Source organism: Chinchilla lanigera, unplaced genomic scaffold (assembly GCF_000276665.1).
Source record: "Chinchilla lanigera isolate Chin_1 unplaced genomic scaffold, ChiLan1.0 scaffold00022, whole genome shotgun sequence".
NCBI lineage: Eukaryota > Metazoa > Chordata > Mammalia > Rodentia > Chinchillidae > Chinchilla > Chinchilla lanigera.
The window spans coordinates 25,690,347-25,707,579 of record NW_004955423.1 but is presented as its reverse complement, the minus strand read 5'-3'; the positions used below and the strand labels follow the sequence as shown (position 1 = coordinate 25,707,579).

The following is a 17,233-nucleotide window of genomic DNA, read 5'->3' as shown; positions in this document are numbered from 1 at the left end:
ATTGAATAATCATTAACTATTCTCAATGGTTGTTGTAGGAAACACATAATAATAAACATAGATCCATTTATGAAATAGCATAGGAACAATACAAACATTACAGAGTTGTGGACAGATTAGTAGGAAAATATCAATGGCTGCTGTAATACGTGGTGGTATCTTCAAAGTGTTTTCTCAGGAAGACAGAGATATGCAAGAAGGATGCTGGGTGTAATTTTGATCACATCCCATAAAGACCCTCAGGAAAGAGGATTGCAGAGCCGCTGCAAGTGGCCAAGATGATGGGATGAGTGTGCTCCAAGTGAGGGGAGCTTCTTGAGGGGAGTGGATGGCAGTGTGTCTTTTGCTCTAGTACATATGTAAATAGTCGCTGTGTGTTTTGTTCATGCCCCCAGTGTCTGGCGAAAGCATTTTGGTCAGTTCCTGGGTTGCACAGGAAGTTTCTCTCCCAAGCGGAGCCGGGAGATACCAGCCTTTGTGGTTCACTAGAGCACAGTGCCAGGCTTTTCCAGAGCCTCACTCTCCAGCTTTTAGAAGTGGTTTTTATCCCACAGGTTTGATAATGACCGTGAGTAAGCCCTGTTACTTTGGAAACCTCCTGCTGGGGATCGTGGGTGTGGACGTGAATCTGGCCTACATCCTTGAGGACGTGACCTATTACCAAGACTCGCTGGCCTCCTACACGTTCCTCATAGATGACAAAGGTAAGGGGCTGACACTTAATCCCAGGAAAGGGCAGCTTCCTCAGCTACCCAAAGAGAACAATCTGTAGATGTTCCAGTCCTAACAATAAAGCAGAATAAAGATGCTATTTAAACAAAAGCAGCGTGGCTAGGACTGCTCCCATGTAGCAGAAGACCATGGAGGTCTCTGGCAGAGGCAGCCTACAAACTACACAGTCTCTGTTGTGTGGAGGTTGGCCACAATTCCATGTCACACAGGATTGAATAACACATAGAATGTGATGCTGGCCAGACATGGTGGCACATACTTGTAATCCCAGCACTTGGGAGGCTGAAGCAGGAGGATCTCTCTGAGATCGAGGCCAGCCTGAGCTGCATAGCAAGACCTTGTCTCAAAATGATGGAATGAATGAAAGAAAGGAAGGAGGGTGGTCCCTTTGGCCATCTCCAACCAATAGCCCACCTTCCTTTTTTTTCTTTCTTTGCGTAAAGAGAAATTGTTTGGGGCCACATATAAAATACAAAATATAATCCATATATATCTCCAAACTTAATTTTTTACATTTTTCATTATAATGTTGAAGAAAGGTTTGCTGCAGGCAAAGGTTTGATGTGGCGCATGGTCTTTTGTTTCTCTTTTATCTTTAGATTTATGGGCATTAAGGTTTGTGTGGCAGGTTAGAAAATTTCTGAAAGTGAAAACCAGTGCTGCCAAAATACTCTCAGTAATTTACGACCTCTTTCCAGGGGAGTTTCATGTAAGCCTCCAAAGCAGCTGAGACAGGAAGGGGCTGGGCGGGCGGCCGCTGGAAGCCGCGATGGGCGCTGTCGGAGAACCCGGGCTTCCCGCGCGCATCTCTCACGGCGCACTCTGCTTCCGATTCCAGGCTACACGCTCATGCACCCGTCTCTCACCAGGCCATACTTACTCTCCGAGCCGCCCCTCCACACGGACATCATTCACTATGAAAATATCCCCAAATTTGAGTTGGTTCGGCAAAATATCCTAAGGTAAGAAAAAGGTGAGGGTCGTTGCGTTTCTTTTTTCTGAGAGGGGACCTACTGAGGTCAGATACGGGGTGAGCACAGAATATGCAGAAGGTTTGGATTTTTAACAGACGTATTGCAATAAAAGACACGTTGCCAGGAATGGTGGGGTAAGTGTGGTGAGGGTATTTTAGGTTGTGCAGGCGATCGATGACAGTGTATCTTTTACTATAGTGAATTTAGTTACACAGCCGCCATATTTCTTTTTTTCTTTTTTGTCTTTTTCTTTTTCTTTTTGAGACCAGGTCTCCCTATGCAGTTCAGGCTGGCCTTCAGCTCACTTTGTAGCCTAGGCTGTCTTGAACTCACAACGGTCCTTCTGCCTCAGCCTCCTGAGTGCTGGGATCACAGGTGTGTGCCCCCACACCCAGCACTCACCATATTTCTTATTACCCTTGTTGATCAAACATTTATGGCCGTTTCTCTCAAATAAAGACACAATGCTGTGTCCTCGTCCACCTTATTTACCGTATCTGGCACCGTGTGACTTCCGGCTCCTCCCCAAAGTCAGAATGACCAGGAGAGAGAAGCGTTTTGAATGGATTCAGGACATTGAGGCAGTCAGGATAGTGCAGCTAAAGACCCTCAGGAGAGAGGACGCCAGAGCTGCTGCAGGAAGTGGCCGGGACTACGGGACGAGTGTGTGCAAGGGAAGAGGATTTTAAGGGAGCTTAATGACAATGTGTCTTTTACTGTAACATAAAGCTTTTTAATTAAACATTTAGTGTAGTTTTTGATCACAGGTGAAGGTTTCCTCTAGGGTATAGGACAAGTATATAATTATTTTATTGCTATCAAAATATTCTGAATACTTTTTCCATGAAATAGTAGCTAAGACTTTCTTGGCTTCATATAGCAGAGAAGGTCTCAGAACTATTATTTGCTTATAAAATCTTACAAATCATCTTCAGTATTCATTTTGTCAGTCACTGTAAAATAAGCTGTATGATATCATACTTAAAAGATACTCTGGTTATACCAAACTAGAAAATATCAGCAAAACAAAAGGTTGAGCAAAGGACCAGCACTGCTACATTTGCCAGAAAATCATTTGGCAGAATCCCGCCCGTCTGGGTCGACAGCGCTGTCTTGAACAGCGTTTCCTCCCGGAGTAAAATCACATGGGCTGTCTGTCCCCGTGGCGGTTTGCTACTCTGGCAGACAGCAACCCGTGGAGAGTGGGTCTTTATGCTTGCTGGGTGAATATTAACGACTGAGAGATGGGGGGTCGGGCTTGGGAGGAACTAGACTTGGGGTGCAGGCACACAGGGCTGACGCATGCCTTTGCCAAATGGAAAACCTCACATTATGCCCCTCAAGCTGTGCGTTTCACGGCTATTCAGAAATCCAGAGGGGGCCGCGGCTTCTCGCCTGCCTTTGGGAAGGGCCGCGTTTATCCTTTAACTCTGTTTGCCGGTGCAGCCTCCCCCTGGGCAGCCAGATCATCTCGGTCCCGGTGAACTCGTCTCTGTCCTGGCACATCAACAAGCTGCGGGAGGCGGGGAAGGAGGCCTACAACGTCAGCTACGCCTGGAAGATGGTGCGTGGGGCGCGGCGCGGGCTCTCCTCCCAGGGGCAGTGGGGGCTTGGGGCTGAGGGCGGGCGCGGCCACGCAGGGTGACTGGCAGAGGACACCTCCCGCACGTGCTGCCTCATCTTCTCCTGTTCTGTCTGTAAAACCAGCGCTTGTTCACAGTGAATCCACCACACCATATAAAGGAATGTGAAATAGCAAGTAGATAGCGCTCTTCCCTCCCGCTCGGCCTGTGACCTCCCATTCCACAGAAGAGCCACCCAGGTTCATTTCCAGAAAACGTGTGTGTGCACAAGTGCGCAGAGCTGTGTTTCGTTATGTGCACGTGTGCACACGCCTGAGTGGCTGTGTCATGTCACTGTACGGATGCACCACATTCCTGGACATGGTCCCCTACTGCTTTAGACTATGTCCATGTACATTTTTTATCATTTGAACTTAAATTAAGGAAGTTAGGCATTACAAAAGGAGTTATGAAAAGCTGAGCATGGCGCTGCACACCTCTCTAGGAGGCTGAAGCAGGAGGATCACAAATTCAAGCTTAGCCTGGGATTCTTTGTGACTTAGCTGAATTCCTGTCTCAAAATTAAAAACTAAAAAAGAGCTCCCATTTCTGCTTTCTCTTACCGGCCTCATTCAGTGGCTGGGCCTCAGCAAACCACAGAAAAATAGAACCCAACACACACTGTCCGTGTTGCTGTGTTTCTCTTCGCTCCTGCCCTTGCCAGCGTGATACCGTGGTCAGGCTGCATGTCCCATAACTGACCCAAAGAAGAACGCAGTTGTACCATCCGATCGTCATCCCTGAACTTCAGGTTCAGGCCTCCTTGGGATTACTGTGCGGGGCAGAGCCCGTTGGCTCCGGTGGATCCACTGATCCTTCCCTTTAAGACAGAACGAACATCAGGAGGTGAAATCATCGGGGCAGGCACAATGTTCAACTCAACCCCATGTGGTCTCCACGTCCAGGACAGGAGCTACAGCCCGCGCTGTTAGAGCACTCTCCTCCCGCCCCCACAGCTGGTGCTTAGGGCACCATGCTGGCAGTGCCAGCCAGTCAGTAAACAAAGGAAAGCAAAAAAATTAAAAAATGAAAGTGTTTGAAAAGTTGATGCTTGTAGGCAATTCTTTAGGAACTTATTGTTCAGTCATAGAAACTTGAGGGAAGCTGAGTCTCTGGAAATTGTTTTTAGCCACTCTTCCTTATTAGAGTTTTTTTGCCTCCTTAGAATACAGCACCAGCTGCCCTTATCTTAGACTCATATAATTTTTAAGCATTAATTGGTTCACGTCTGCTTCGGAAGGGATGAGCCTGGCACCAAAATCCTTAGCTGGAAAAGTCTTGTATTTGAAGTCGGAGATTGTCTGCTTCCGTAAGCGGCTCAGTCACACCTTGGCGGGATGTCTACATTAATTGTTGACCTTGAAAGATGAAAAAGAAAATGTGGGCGCTTGTGGGACCTTCTCTGTGCAGTAGGCAAACCCGGTGTCTTCTTGTGGAAAGAAGTATTCTCTTCTGAGAGCCTTCTTTGCAGACGTACTGATAAATTCTGACCACCGTCCCCCGGCAAATTGGATGCAGTCACTTCTGGGAGAAGCACTAACTTCCTCAGAGTTCTGAAATTGTCAAGCAGTCACTGTTCAGTGAAAAATTAAGGGAGTAATGAGATTCAAGATAAAAATGGCCTGTCTGGTTACCTATTCATAGGGCAGATATTTTCAGCTGTCCTCAGGTACTTGTGGGGCAGAGCAGGGCGGATATTTGGCTTGTCCCCACGATGGGTTCTTCTACTAAAACAGTCCAGGCAGAGCTGGTGCTGAGAAACAGCTTCCCGTCCACAGATGGCCGACACGCACAGCTTGCATCCCTGAACTCACCTGAGTAAGACTCGGGAGACCGTGTTAGCGACCCGAGAGGTTATTCTAGCACGGCCTAACCCAGGTCCGCTTTTAAGCACTTGATGAGGCCTGCAGTGACAGAGGAAGGGCTGACCATTGCAAGGTAGGATGGCATTTTCAGGTTCTGCCCCTCAAGCCCGGATCCCAGGTCAAGCCCTGAGCAAAGGCGCTTCTCCTCAGGAGCCCCTCCAGAAGCATCAGTACGGCTCCTCTTCACGCGGGGCTGGCACTTTTAAAGTGCTGCCTTTAGAAACACAGGGTAGCTATAACTTTTTCTCCTATAGAAGAGACCCAGTTACAGACTTATATCCTGGTCATTCTGATAAGGTTCTGTTTCTGGGCTCATGGGAACCTATAACACAGGAAACTCAAGCTAACGGCGCCTGAGGAGAGAGCGGAGGCTGCTTTCACGTGCTGGTCACTCTCTACACGGGAGAGGAGGACGAGGACTCGGCCTGCTGCTCCCATTGCGTATCTTTGCCAGCGGGACTTGACAGCAGCTCTTGGACACAGATTGCTTCTGTGTTAAGACTCTGCAGCCTTCCTCAGACACTTGGGCCGCTCTCCGTGCAGCCTGCCCAGTGTCACTGACGGAATCAGTGGAGCGGCCGCATGCGGTGCTGTCTTTCCCTTCGGGCCTCGATCGCTGGTCCCTGCCCTTCTCGTTTAAGTGCAAATCACCTTTCTGGGCGGCTTCCCAGGTCTGGCGCAACAGACTCTCGCACAGCCCAGCGCTGCACCCAGGGCTGCGTGCCATGTGTGACTGCAGCTCCACCTTTACGTGTGTGACAGGCAGCGCCCCAGAGCCACCACAGACGTGAGAGCCAGGATGGAGTCACACAGCGTCACCAGGTGGCCGGGACCCAGGGCTCTGTGGGAAGCTGGGCGCCGGGCAGCCCGAGGCAGAGGTGGAGGCAGCGGCTGTGCGGGGCTGGCGGACTTGTGCCTCAGGCGAGCTGGAGCTCGGGTAGCAATGTGCTCACCTCCCGCCAGGGGAAGGGGAAGCACTCACTGGGAGTCCAAACAATGACTGGATTCTGCATTGGCTGCTGGCATTTCCCCTAAGTGAGGATTCACAACTGGCCTATGAAATGGTGGATTCTCGGAACACATCGCAAAACCAGCTACGTGTTTGGAAGAACATTTTCAGCCCAGATAGAAGCATTGTGCTGTCATCCCTGCATTTGACTGTGTCCGTTAATAACCTGCATGAGCAACAGAGGCACCTTTCACTCGTTCGCACATATTTCGTGCACACTTGCCAGGGGAGGGTAGAGAATGGAGACAGCAGAAAATAGCGCGTGCGATGTCCTTATGCCCACAGGCCCTTCACTTTCTGTGTTAGAAATTCTTCACCGATTTTTACAGGTGCAAGACACGTCCTTCATTCTGTGCATTGTGGTGATACAACCAGAAATACCTGTGAGACAGCTGAAGAACCTCAACACAGTGCCCAGCAGCAAGCTGCTGTACCACCGCCTAGACCTGCTGGGCCAGCCGAGCGCCTGCCTCCACTTCAAGCAGCTGGCGACCCTCGGTAAGCAGCACACTCCCGGCCTCCTCCTCCTCCTGCTCTGGCAGAGGAGCAGCCTCCCCGAGCATCCTCTGAATCGCACCCTCTAGGCTCCGCAGGTAGCCGCTGCCTGCCTGCAGTGCCAGGGAGGGGTGAAAGTGTGAAGGGGTCAGAAGCCTCACAGTGGGTCTGGCTGCCCAGCAGACGCTAGTCGGGATTTGTGAGTCAGTGATGTGCAGGTGAGCTCTCACTAGAAACTAGAGAGGAACAGGACTGGAAGGAAGAGGACAAACAAGTTTGGGTCCGAGCAAAGTGCCTTCCCCCTCCTGACTTCCCAAGTGGCTCGGGGCATACATGGGTAGAGTGAAACAGACAGGCTGCCGTGAACCTCCCTGCAACTTTCCCCTCCCATCAAGCGCACCCGTCCCATGCCCTGGCCACTTGCTGCAGCAGCTCTGGAATCCTCTCCTGTGGGTCTGCAGGGCGCTGCCTCAATGTCCTGAATAGACTCAAAACGTTGCCCTCTCATGGTCCCTCTGACTTTGGGGAGGATCCGGAAGTCACACAGAGCCAGATCTGGTCAATAAGGTAGACAAGGACACAGCATAATATTTTTATCTGACAGAAACTGGCATAATTGACAGGTGATCATAAATACAAATACAGTGAATACTTAAATTTAAAAACGTATTACAGATGAGACACATTGCCACGAACCCCCTCAGAATACTGTCTCCAATTAAAATGTGCGTATCGCATCATTCTTGGCAATGTGTGTTTATTGTAATTTTTTTTTTAATTCAAACACTTGCTGTATTATCACCTCCTGTACACCAGAGTTGGCCAGACTCCGGGAAGGGGAGGCTCTGTTTGTGTCCTTAGTCACCCTCAGCCTCCGGCTAGCACCAGGCAGAGGTTTCAGTAGCCCAGAGGCAGCCCATAGAGTCACAGTGTGTGTTCCATTACAGGGACAGGTGAAGATATGGGGCTTTGGGGCTGGGGTGGACAGTGAATCTGGAGGGCTCTGAGAGATCTTCCGTAGGTCCCGATCTGCACACGGGTGTAGGAGTAGGCAAAGAATTCAAAGGAAGCAAAGGGAATCTGCATTTACAAGGCACCATGAGTTTCACATTCACCGCCTGAGCTGACCTGTGATACAAGAGCACATCTGTATCTGACACACAGATGGCATCTGATAACCAGATGAGGACATCTGATAACCGGAAGAGTTTTCCCAAAATAATACAAAAAGCAAAGCTGGGGTTTCTTTTCCCTTTTGTCACTGTGTAATCCCCTCTTTGTTCCTGATATTCTTCCTTGCTTGGACGTCTACACTGCCTGAAGTTAGTGGAGCAGCTCCGCGTGCTTTTGATTAGGATTCACCTGATACATGTCTGTCCCTTCATTTGACCCACGTCCCTAGGGTCTGCCATTCCATGTGTGCAAGAAATGATCTATCTGGCTATATCCCACGGTAGTCACAGTTCAGGAAATAGGTACCCTTTTTCCCTTTTAAAAATCCTTAGGGTCAGAAGAGTCAATAACTAAGAATCCGCACATAGCCGGCAAACTGAGTAGAGGGCCCATGTTGGAAGAGGATCAAGGACAGATGTCCGCAGTCTGCATTCCAAACAAGAGCACTGGAGTTGGAGTGCCTCCCTTAAATTCCATTCTAGAACATTCCTCCTGGACGTGAGCTCAGAAAAGCAGGCCCAGCTAACGGCCTCTTCTGTGACATGCTCCAGCTGTGTGCACAATTTAGAGAGAGAAGTTCTATGCCACCAAGGCAGACACTCCTCCTGGTGGGAAGGAGATGGCTACCTTGAAACTTGAGGCAGTCTGCTGAATAGTTGTCTCAGGGAAGTCTGCTTAAGCCCAGACTTTCACTGTTTCCTTCGGATCCCTCATCACTTCCGTATCCAATATGGCGGCCACCAGTCACATGGTAGCTCTTGACCTCTGAACAGGGCCAGGTCAAAGGTCTGGGAGGTGTGAAGGACACACCCAATTTTCACATTATTTGTTGCAATGATCATATTTTTGATGTATTAGATTCCATGAATATATAGTTAATGTAATAAATTCCTTTTTGGGTTTTCTTAATCTGGTTAATGGAAAACTTAATCACAGTACATTTGTGGGTTGCCTTGTATTTCACTTTGATAGCACTGCCTCTTAGAGATTGCTGAGAAGTGTGCAGATCATCCATTCCAGTGCTGCATCCAGCCCCTTGCCACCATCCACGCGTTTTCACCTGAGTGGTGGGGACCCAGGGCAGTGTGGTGCAGTCACCCAGGCAGCTTGGAGTCTGCTAGTGATGAAAGGGACCCAGGATAATTGAAATACAAGAAACAGAGAATGGAAAATATAGGAAGTTAAGGAAAATAATGGTTTGCTACTGATTTTCTCGATGGTGAGGACTTTGAGTTTGGGGGGATTAAGTACAGTATGTCAGAGCTCCTTCCACAGGGGCGGTGGAGATACATCACAGAAAAGACCGGAATTTTGTGATGAGTGCATCGTCTAGCCAAGCATGGCGGCACAGGCTTGTAATGCCAGCATCCTCTGAGGCTAGAAAGAACAATTCCAGGTGCAAGCCCAGCCTGGATAACTGAGTGATTAGGGAGTCACTGCCTCAAACATACAACGTGAAAAGAGGGCTGGGGTGTAACTTAGAGCGAAGGCCCTGGTTCTGTTCCCCTTACCCCAGCCCCCAGAATGTGTGCCTGTTGCCCAGATACATGGCCGTGGGTCATCTTGTGTCGTGATTCTCTCTCTCCGTTGTACTCCATCCTACTCTTCCCGCCTTTTCTAAAGCCCCAGTCTCTGTCACTTCAAGAAAGGCTGCCAGGCATGGTGACACACTTCTGTAATCCCAGCACTCGGGAGGCTGAGGCAGGAGGTTTGCCGTGAGTTTGAGGCCAGCCTGGGCTACATAGTGAGTTTAAGGCCAGCCTGGACTACATAATGAGACCCTGTCTCAAAAGACAAAAGCAACAATTTAAAAAACAGGGCCACTTCCCAGGGCATCTCGGCCTCCTCTCTTGCACCTTCCTTTGATTACTCACAGTTCCTGCACAGACAAGCTCCCAGGATGCGCTGCAGAGCTATCCTGGGCAGCCAGTAAGAAATCACATTGTGGGAAGCAGCATTTCCCGAGCATGGCAGACTGGGTCATGTGGAGCCACCCTGAAAGTCCTGGGTATAAGCGTGATCCTGGATTAAAACCTTCTTGGGAATCACAGAACAACTCTGGTGGTGGTCAGGGGTTCCTCGGGCAAAGCCTGGGGAAGAGAACAAGAGCCTAGAGCCGGATGCCCTCAAGGCCACCTCTGCAGTGTGGGGGGCATGGCCAGCCTGCGTTAGGGAATTTCTCAGGGCTGGGGAGAGGGCAGAAATCGGGCCTGATCCCCAAGGCGGAGCCTCTGCTAAAGGAGACCACTGCCTTCCTTCCCACGTCCCACCCATGTGGACGCATCCCAGGGGAGCTAGAAGGACTTGGAGAGAGGAATGGAAAGGAGATGGGGACCTGGCCGGGGGTCCTTCCCCTGGGCGAGTTAGGAAATTTCCACAGTTTCAAACCAGGTGGCCACAGCCCAGTCCATACCGAAGTCTGTGGCTTAGACCCAAGTTTCCACCAGCACCCCCACGCTGGCAGTGTGGCCCTTGGCAAAATCACATAAGGCTCCTCCCGAGAAAGACCCAGCCTCTTAGGCTTCGAACTATCCTGCAGGTTCTTAGGGGTTTTGTGTGTTTGTCTGTTTGTTTTTCCTGGTGCTAGGGATCAAATCCTGGGTCTGGTTCATGCTAGGCAAGCACTCTCCTCCTGAGCTACACCCCAGGCCACCACTGATACTTCCATCTCATGCCGAAGTACAGTCAAAGATCACCAGGCTTGAGCTGGGTGCAGCAGTGCACACCTATAACACCAGCATGGGAGGCTGAAGCAGGCAGATCACAAGTTCCAGCCCAACCTGGGCATTTTATCAACTTAGGGAGGCCCTGCCTCCGAATTTAAAACTTTTAAAAGAGGATGGAGATGCGTGTCAATGGGAAGCTGTTGGGTTTGATCTCCAGCACCAGAGGAAAAAATCTCCAGGCTACAAAGAAACAAGACACCACAGTGGAGAAGTGACGGAGCTAGTCCAGAATGACCCGAACTTTAACTGAGGTGGTGCTTTGTGACACTCTTTTAAAATACGGCAAGTTTGAACAGTACAAAGTCCAAAAAGATTTCTTGGTTTTGTTTCTTCAATAGGGCACCGTGCTGTCCCAGTCAGACAGGACCAGGAATAAAGCAGTGTCCCTCAAGGGCTCCCGAAGCCAGCTTTGGTAGAGCCACCGCCCTGGCACATATCATGTTTTAGCTTTATTTTTGCACCGATTCCTCTGTTAGTCTTCCCTCTGCCTCAGTGACACTGACAACGCTGCTGGTGTTAATCACAACGGCCGTCACTTCCTGTGCACTGCGTGTGCTGCACACTCCCCACTGGTGAGGCGTGTGCCCGGCGGGTGTTAACTCGTTAACTCTCACCGTGGCTGTGCAGATCCCTGCCGTTATTTCCCTCCTTGGCAGACAAGACGCTGCCCTGGGTCCACCTTCCCTCGGGGCCAGGTTCCGCCCCGCCTGGCTCGGCGTCGCTGGTGTCCCCGTCCTCGTGGAACCGTCCATCAGGCCCCCAAGTGCCTCGAGTTCCCGCTGCTGTGCCCCCCTGCAGGACCCCGAGCTCCCTGCAGGGCTGAGCGCGGCGTCCACTTTGCCGGGCCTGGCTGTGTCCTGCGCTCCAGGCCCACTGTCGCCTCTCTTGCAGAGAGTCCCACCGTCATGCTGTCGGCTGGCAGCTTCTCGTCCCCCTACGAGCACCTCAGCCAGCCCGAGACCAAGCGCATGGTGGAGCACTACACCGCCTACCTCAGCGACAACACCCGCCTCATTGCCAACCCGGGGCTCAAAGTGAGTGCCATGTGGGCACCCCTCCCGGGATGGGAGGGCATCCTGGTGGTGACCCATGGAGAATGGGTGGCCCAGGCCGGTCAGCTGTGACCCTTGGGCAGGTTAAGGAGCCCTTTGGGCCAAGAGAAAGAAGGAGCAGGTTGGGATTTCCAAGGTAGAGGTGCAGTTCGGAGACAAGTGGAACTTTCCTGCCCCCTGTCCCTGGGGAAAGCCAAGAAGGCCCCTGCGTGGGTGGAGGTGGGTCTCTCAGGTTCCCCATAAGCTCTTCCTGCTTGAACCCAGAGAGCCTGACGAGGGTGATCCTCCCAGTAGCCACCCGTTTCTGTGAACTTTTGTCTTCCCCAAGTCTGGGTGTGTCTGTCTGCCGTGGGAGGGTTTTTAGGAAGTAATTAGCCCTGCTTTCTCTCTGGGAGACAGCGTGGCGGGCCCGCCGGTGGCCCACGCTCTTTCTTGTGAGTTTTAAAGGAGCCCCGCCATCCCTCCTTTGTCCCCAGTTCTCTGTCCGCAATGAAGTCATGGCGACCAGCCACGTCACCGATGAATGGATGACACAAATGGAAATGAGCAGCCTGAACACTTACATTGTCCGCCGTTACATAGCAACGCCCAGCGGCGTCCTCAGAATTTACCCCGGCTCCCTCATGGACAAAGCGTTCGATCCCACCCGGAGACAGTGGTGAGTCTGAGGGGCCCTGTCGTCACGGTGGCCCCAGTCTGGGGGACGTGATGAATACAGCGATCACATTGCAGAGGACGCTTCCCGGGGGCAGAACTGTTTCCCCATAGTTTTTTCAAACGTGGCGTGAACCACAGCCTGGTGGGTTTTCTCTCCCCACAAAGTTTCCACATCTTCACGGAAACTCGGAGACGGAGAGGCTTTGCTCCTGGTCATCCGAGCCTTCGCGGCTCTTGATTCCTGCCGTGCATGGCTGTGTCCTCCTCAGTGGACAGGCTTCAGCTGTGTCACTCGGCCATGGCTTCGGAGTGTAGCTCGTGTGTGACCTGCACATAAAAATTCAGAAACATCCTTTTACTTCTGGGCTTTATTTCTGCCTGATTTCCAAGAATAAAACCTAGACAGGGTCATTCATTAACCCCTTTTTTATTCAGCCTGTAAATCCCCTGTGCTGCACCGTACTCATACGTACAGTGAGCTCAGTATGTATTCTAAAAAGAGAGTTTTACTTTCCCTTAACCTCTGTTGATGCTACAGTCAGACACAAAAGGTAAGAAACCTTGAAGTTTCATATAACACACACAGCTGAGGGTAACTATTCTGAGTTCCCAGTGGTCCGCTCCCAGGAGTTGACACCCCACCCCATCCCCCCACTCCACCCCAGGTGTGTGCACCTCTTACCTGGCTCTGTCCCCACCAGGTATCTCCATGCAGTGGCTAACCCAGGGTTGATTTCGCTGACGGGCCCTTACCTGGATGTTGGAGGAGCTGGCTATGTCGTGACAATCAGCCACACAATCCATTCATCCAGGTAATACTTTAATTTTCTAGTCATTTCGGATCCCTCAGGGGTAGTTTTCAGCTCAAGTAGAATAGGAGGCCAAGCTTCGTCCTGCCATCTCTCTAGCTCACCGGGTTATCTTGTGAGTTGAGCAGGTGAAATATCTCAGAGCGGTACTTAGGTGCCGGGTGCAGGGCAGGAGCAGGGAAGGCTGGGCGCTGGACTGTGCGGAGCCGTTCCAGAAGCGCCTGCATTAGCTGAGGGAAGGCTCAGCAGCAGGAGCCTGGGAGCCTTCGCTGCCTGAGCTCTCCGTGCCAGGAGCATTTGTGATGAAGAAAGAAACACCAGAGCCTCGGATTATCGCTGTTGTGTTTAGGCCTAAGTCTTTAGAATCACGTGAGTTGCTTGTTTTTTAATTTGTCCTGGAAACCGTCTCTTGAAAGATAAATGGGCTTTTTCGAAATTGATACTCCCAGAATGCTGTACGATGTCACTCTCACTGCAAAATAGGGCTAAGTGCCTTATCCTTCTGCATGCTGAGGCCTCAGCGGGTCAGCTCCCAGTGTTGGTGAAATGTCCCAGGGAGGCCAGCAGCCCCTGTCGTTGAATCCCTTCCACGCTCAAAAGGCCGTTTGCCCTCAGCCGCACACAGGGACCGTGCCCTGGCGACCCCGTGCGGGGGTCACTGCGCGCCGTGGGCTGGCGCTGAGTAGGATTCCTCCAGTCCAGGTGCACAGGGCGCAGGAACGGAGTGAGAGCATGTGGAGTGACCAGCACGCCTGCGTCTCCATGGAATGGGGTCTTGCTGGCCGCCAACTGCAGGGCGTGGTCTACGCCTATATTATCATAGTTCACGTACAGAAAAGCAACGCCCACTCGGGGCAGGCCCTGGCTGACTTCGCTAACAGCCTGTCCACTGGGCGTGCACCTCGGACGTGAGGCTTCTCGGCCCTGCATAGCATCTGTGGGTTGAGGCAGAGTAGATAAAGGCTGCTTCTTTGCATGGACGGCATCCCAGCATCTTGATTGCGAAGCTTTAGGATAGAACTGGGCTCTTTTTTTCCTTTTTTTTAATGCCAGTTTTGGTTTCTTCATGCATCCACGTTTGCGGTATGTAACAGTCACATCCGCGGTGGGGTGTTGGTGCAGGGGCACATTTGCACCCTTCTTCTGTCCCCTCCCTCCCCTCCCTCCATGCCTTGGCCCCTTCCCTTTGGCAAAAGGTCTCTCCCCCGTTTTCCTATGGGCTTTGATTCTGCTCTTTATTTACATTCTGACTTTAAATATAATTAAAATAGAGGAGAATGAAAGCGCAGTTTGTATTCCCCTTGTCATCAGGAGCTGCTCCAGCTCCCTCCCTCACACGTGGGGTTCAGGGGGCAGGGAGGGGCAGATTTGCACACCTGTGCCGGGGGTTGCACATGTTTGAGTTGGGGTCTGGATGAGTAGCGGAATTCTCGTCACTCACAGATATTTACGCTGTCTGTCCACCGGAAGCATGGTAAGCCCTCATGCTGGAAAAACTTGGGTTCAGCTCTGCTTTCTGGTGATTTTTCTGTTGCATCTTTGACCTATACAGGTTTAACAAAAGCAGGGATCTCACTGTGATCCCCGGATTCTGAGTCACCCCCAAATCTGTGTTTCCGGAACAGGTGTCTGCCTCATCCCTGCCTGAGGTGCAGTCCCTGGGCCTCGGCCTTTGAATCCTTTGCTGCACTGAGCGTGGCTTTGCTGTTTAAAGCCGCGCATTTTGCAGTCAGCAGAGTTTAGGCCACAAGTCCTGTCTCTCTTCTGATCCCGGGCAGCGGAGGCTGTGATGGGTGGATTGCCCACCAGTTGCTCACATGGCTCTGCCGCAGCCTCCCCTAAGCTCTGTTAGTGGCCTGAGACCCCAGCGTCGCGCCTCAGGGAGTCCAGCTGCTGTGATGATGAACAGCTGCTGACCACAGGCCTGGTTGTTTGGGTGTTTCTGGTTTTTGGCAGTGAAAAATCTCTCATGGGGATGGCAGGCAGTCTGGTCTGACGTGCTGAGAAATGTAGGTTTGGTTGGATTTTTCTGTGAGATTCTTTATGAGTTGCTATGGTGACCAGATAGCTACCTGAAATGCAGGTAAAAGTAGGAGTCTGGACTTACAAGGGCGAGACGCCTGCTGTTGCATAGTGATCACAGCGGGAGCGGACAGCAGCCATGTCCAGGAAGGGTAAGAGCAGAATTAACGTAGCTCACAGGTTGTTTCCCACTGGGGCAGTTGTAGTGCTGCAAAAGAGCCAGACCTGGGTGCTGGTCTCGGTGCCGCAGGTACAAGGTGCATGATCAGTCTCATCAACCTCGTGACCGTGCTGAGCCTCATTCATTTCATTCACAAACTGTGAGAGCTGTGAATCCTTCTCGGTTTCTTCATAGGAAATTAAACGAGTAGAGTTGCCCAGAAACCCTCGATGCCCCGCAGCTCTGCTTCCTGGCCGGGAAGTAGTTGGAGATGCCGGGTCCCCACCCCTGCGTCACCGGCTCCCCACCGTGTGACCCCGGCCACGCCCTCGTCATCCCAGTCCTCGTAGGGGGGCCGTGGGCGAGAATCAGGGTTTGGTGGTTTCTCCTCTGGTGTTTTCTGTGTAAAGACACCAGCCGGGCGGACGGTGACAAATGGTGGCTCTGAACAGACGCATGTTAGGTAAAGCACAGATCACAGAGCGCCAGGGGTCCAAGTGGCGAGTCCACGCTTCCGGCCATGGCTGGCAGTTCTTGAAGTGCGTGTTCTCTCAGAGTGACAGATTCCGCCTCACCGGGTGTGGCCCTTTGCCTCGTGGCCCTTTGCTCCTGAGCGACTTCTTCCTGGGAGCCTGCTGGGATGTGGGCAGCTTGCTAAGCTCTGTAAATGCACATCTCACTTCACCCCAGGTAGGGGCACTGTGGTGGTCTCCATCTTCCAGCCAGGAAACTGAAACTTAGAAAGGTTTGGGGGCGACCCCAAAGCCGGCTCACCAGAAACGGCAGGGCCAACACCAGGCGTCACATCTCCTAATGTGCGAGCACTGCCCGGCGCTCTCTCTCCCTGCCCAGCTCCTTTGAGGGTTCTGTCACAGAAAGGACAAAGCACGGGCCCAGGAGCCTGTCGAGTCCTCAATAGGAACTGCTTGGCCGTCAGCCCTAGTGCTGTGAAGGGAAAGATAGACTGAGTCTCACGTGACCTCTCACGGTCAGCCCGCCTTTGTGAGAGCTCTGTTTCCCGACCTAAGATGGAGGCAGTAGTGAGAGGGCAGCCCAGGGTCCTTCTCCCAGGGAACTGCTGGACGTGACCATGGTCCCAAGGCTTCCGCCTCCCACCCTGACAGCTCGCCTCCATATTTTTGCCCAACCACCCAGCCACTTCCAGAATGACTGCAGCACAGGTGAACAGCCAGTTCCACAGCTGCCCACCTTTTGGGCTGGTCTTGTCAGAAAGGTATACTTAGGTTGTAATGTCTTCTCTCATGGAATCAGTCGTGATGGTGCAGGCTTGTGAGCCCACTTTGGGGAAGCTGAGGGAAGGGGATTACAAGTGCCAGCCCAGCCTGGGCAACTTAGCGAGCTGCTGCCTCAGAATTCTAAACGGGGGTGGGTCGCTCAGTGTGAAGGCTCTGGATCCCTAGTACCACCACCCAAGAAAAGTAACTTCGTTTCATAGACATGAGAAATGGGGAGGAGCTGTGGGAATGATTTCTGGGGCTATACGACGTCCCTGTGACTACACACATCTTTTACCTGTAAGTAAACCCTCCCTCTTGTTCTCGTTGCCACATGAAGTTCACAGCTGTCTTCCGGGCACACCGTGGCGGTGATGGGCATTGACTTCACACTCAGATACTTCTACAAGGTTCTCATGGACCTGCTGCCAGTGTGTAACCAAGATGGTGGCAACAAAATAAGGTAAGTCCTTGGGGGCTCCACTTCCTGTTCTGGACAAGACAAAGGGAAGATGTCAGACAGCAGCTAAATGGCAACCACTTAGTCACAGCCAGGATAACAAACTGAAATGAAGCGTGGTTGTGTATACCTGTTATCTCAGGACTCAGGAAGCTGAGGCAGGAGGGTCACAAGTTTCAAGCCAGCCTGTGCTACAGAGCAACTTCAAGGCTGACTTGGACAAGTTTGACCCTTTCTCAAAG

The 17,233-nt window shown here is 51.7% G+C and overlaps 1 protein-coding gene across 3 annotated transcripts in view; it reads left to right on the top strand.

Moving 5' to 3' along the window:
• Positions 1-17,233, top strand: part of Cachd1 (cache domain containing 1) — a 143,529-nt gene that overhangs the window by 111,345 nt on the left and 14,951 nt on the right. For all 3 annotated transcript variants that reach the window (XM_013514449.1, XM_013514450.1, XM_013514451.1), the window contains 8 exons: positions 555-704; positions 1,571-1,694; positions 3,153-3,270; positions 6,532-6,700; positions 11,488-11,630; positions 12,125-12,306; positions 13,007-13,117; positions 16,872-16,994. In XM_013514449.1, coding sequence (XP_013369903.1) covers positions 555-704; positions 1,571-1,694; positions 3,153-3,270; positions 6,532-6,700; positions 11,488-11,630; positions 12,125-12,306; positions 13,007-13,117; positions 16,872-16,994 — 1,120 coding nt within the window. The remainder of the gene's footprint in view (positions 1-554; positions 705-1,570; positions 1,695-3,152; positions 3,271-6,531; positions 6,701-11,487; positions 11,631-12,124; positions 12,307-13,006; positions 13,118-16,871; positions 16,995-17,233) is intronic.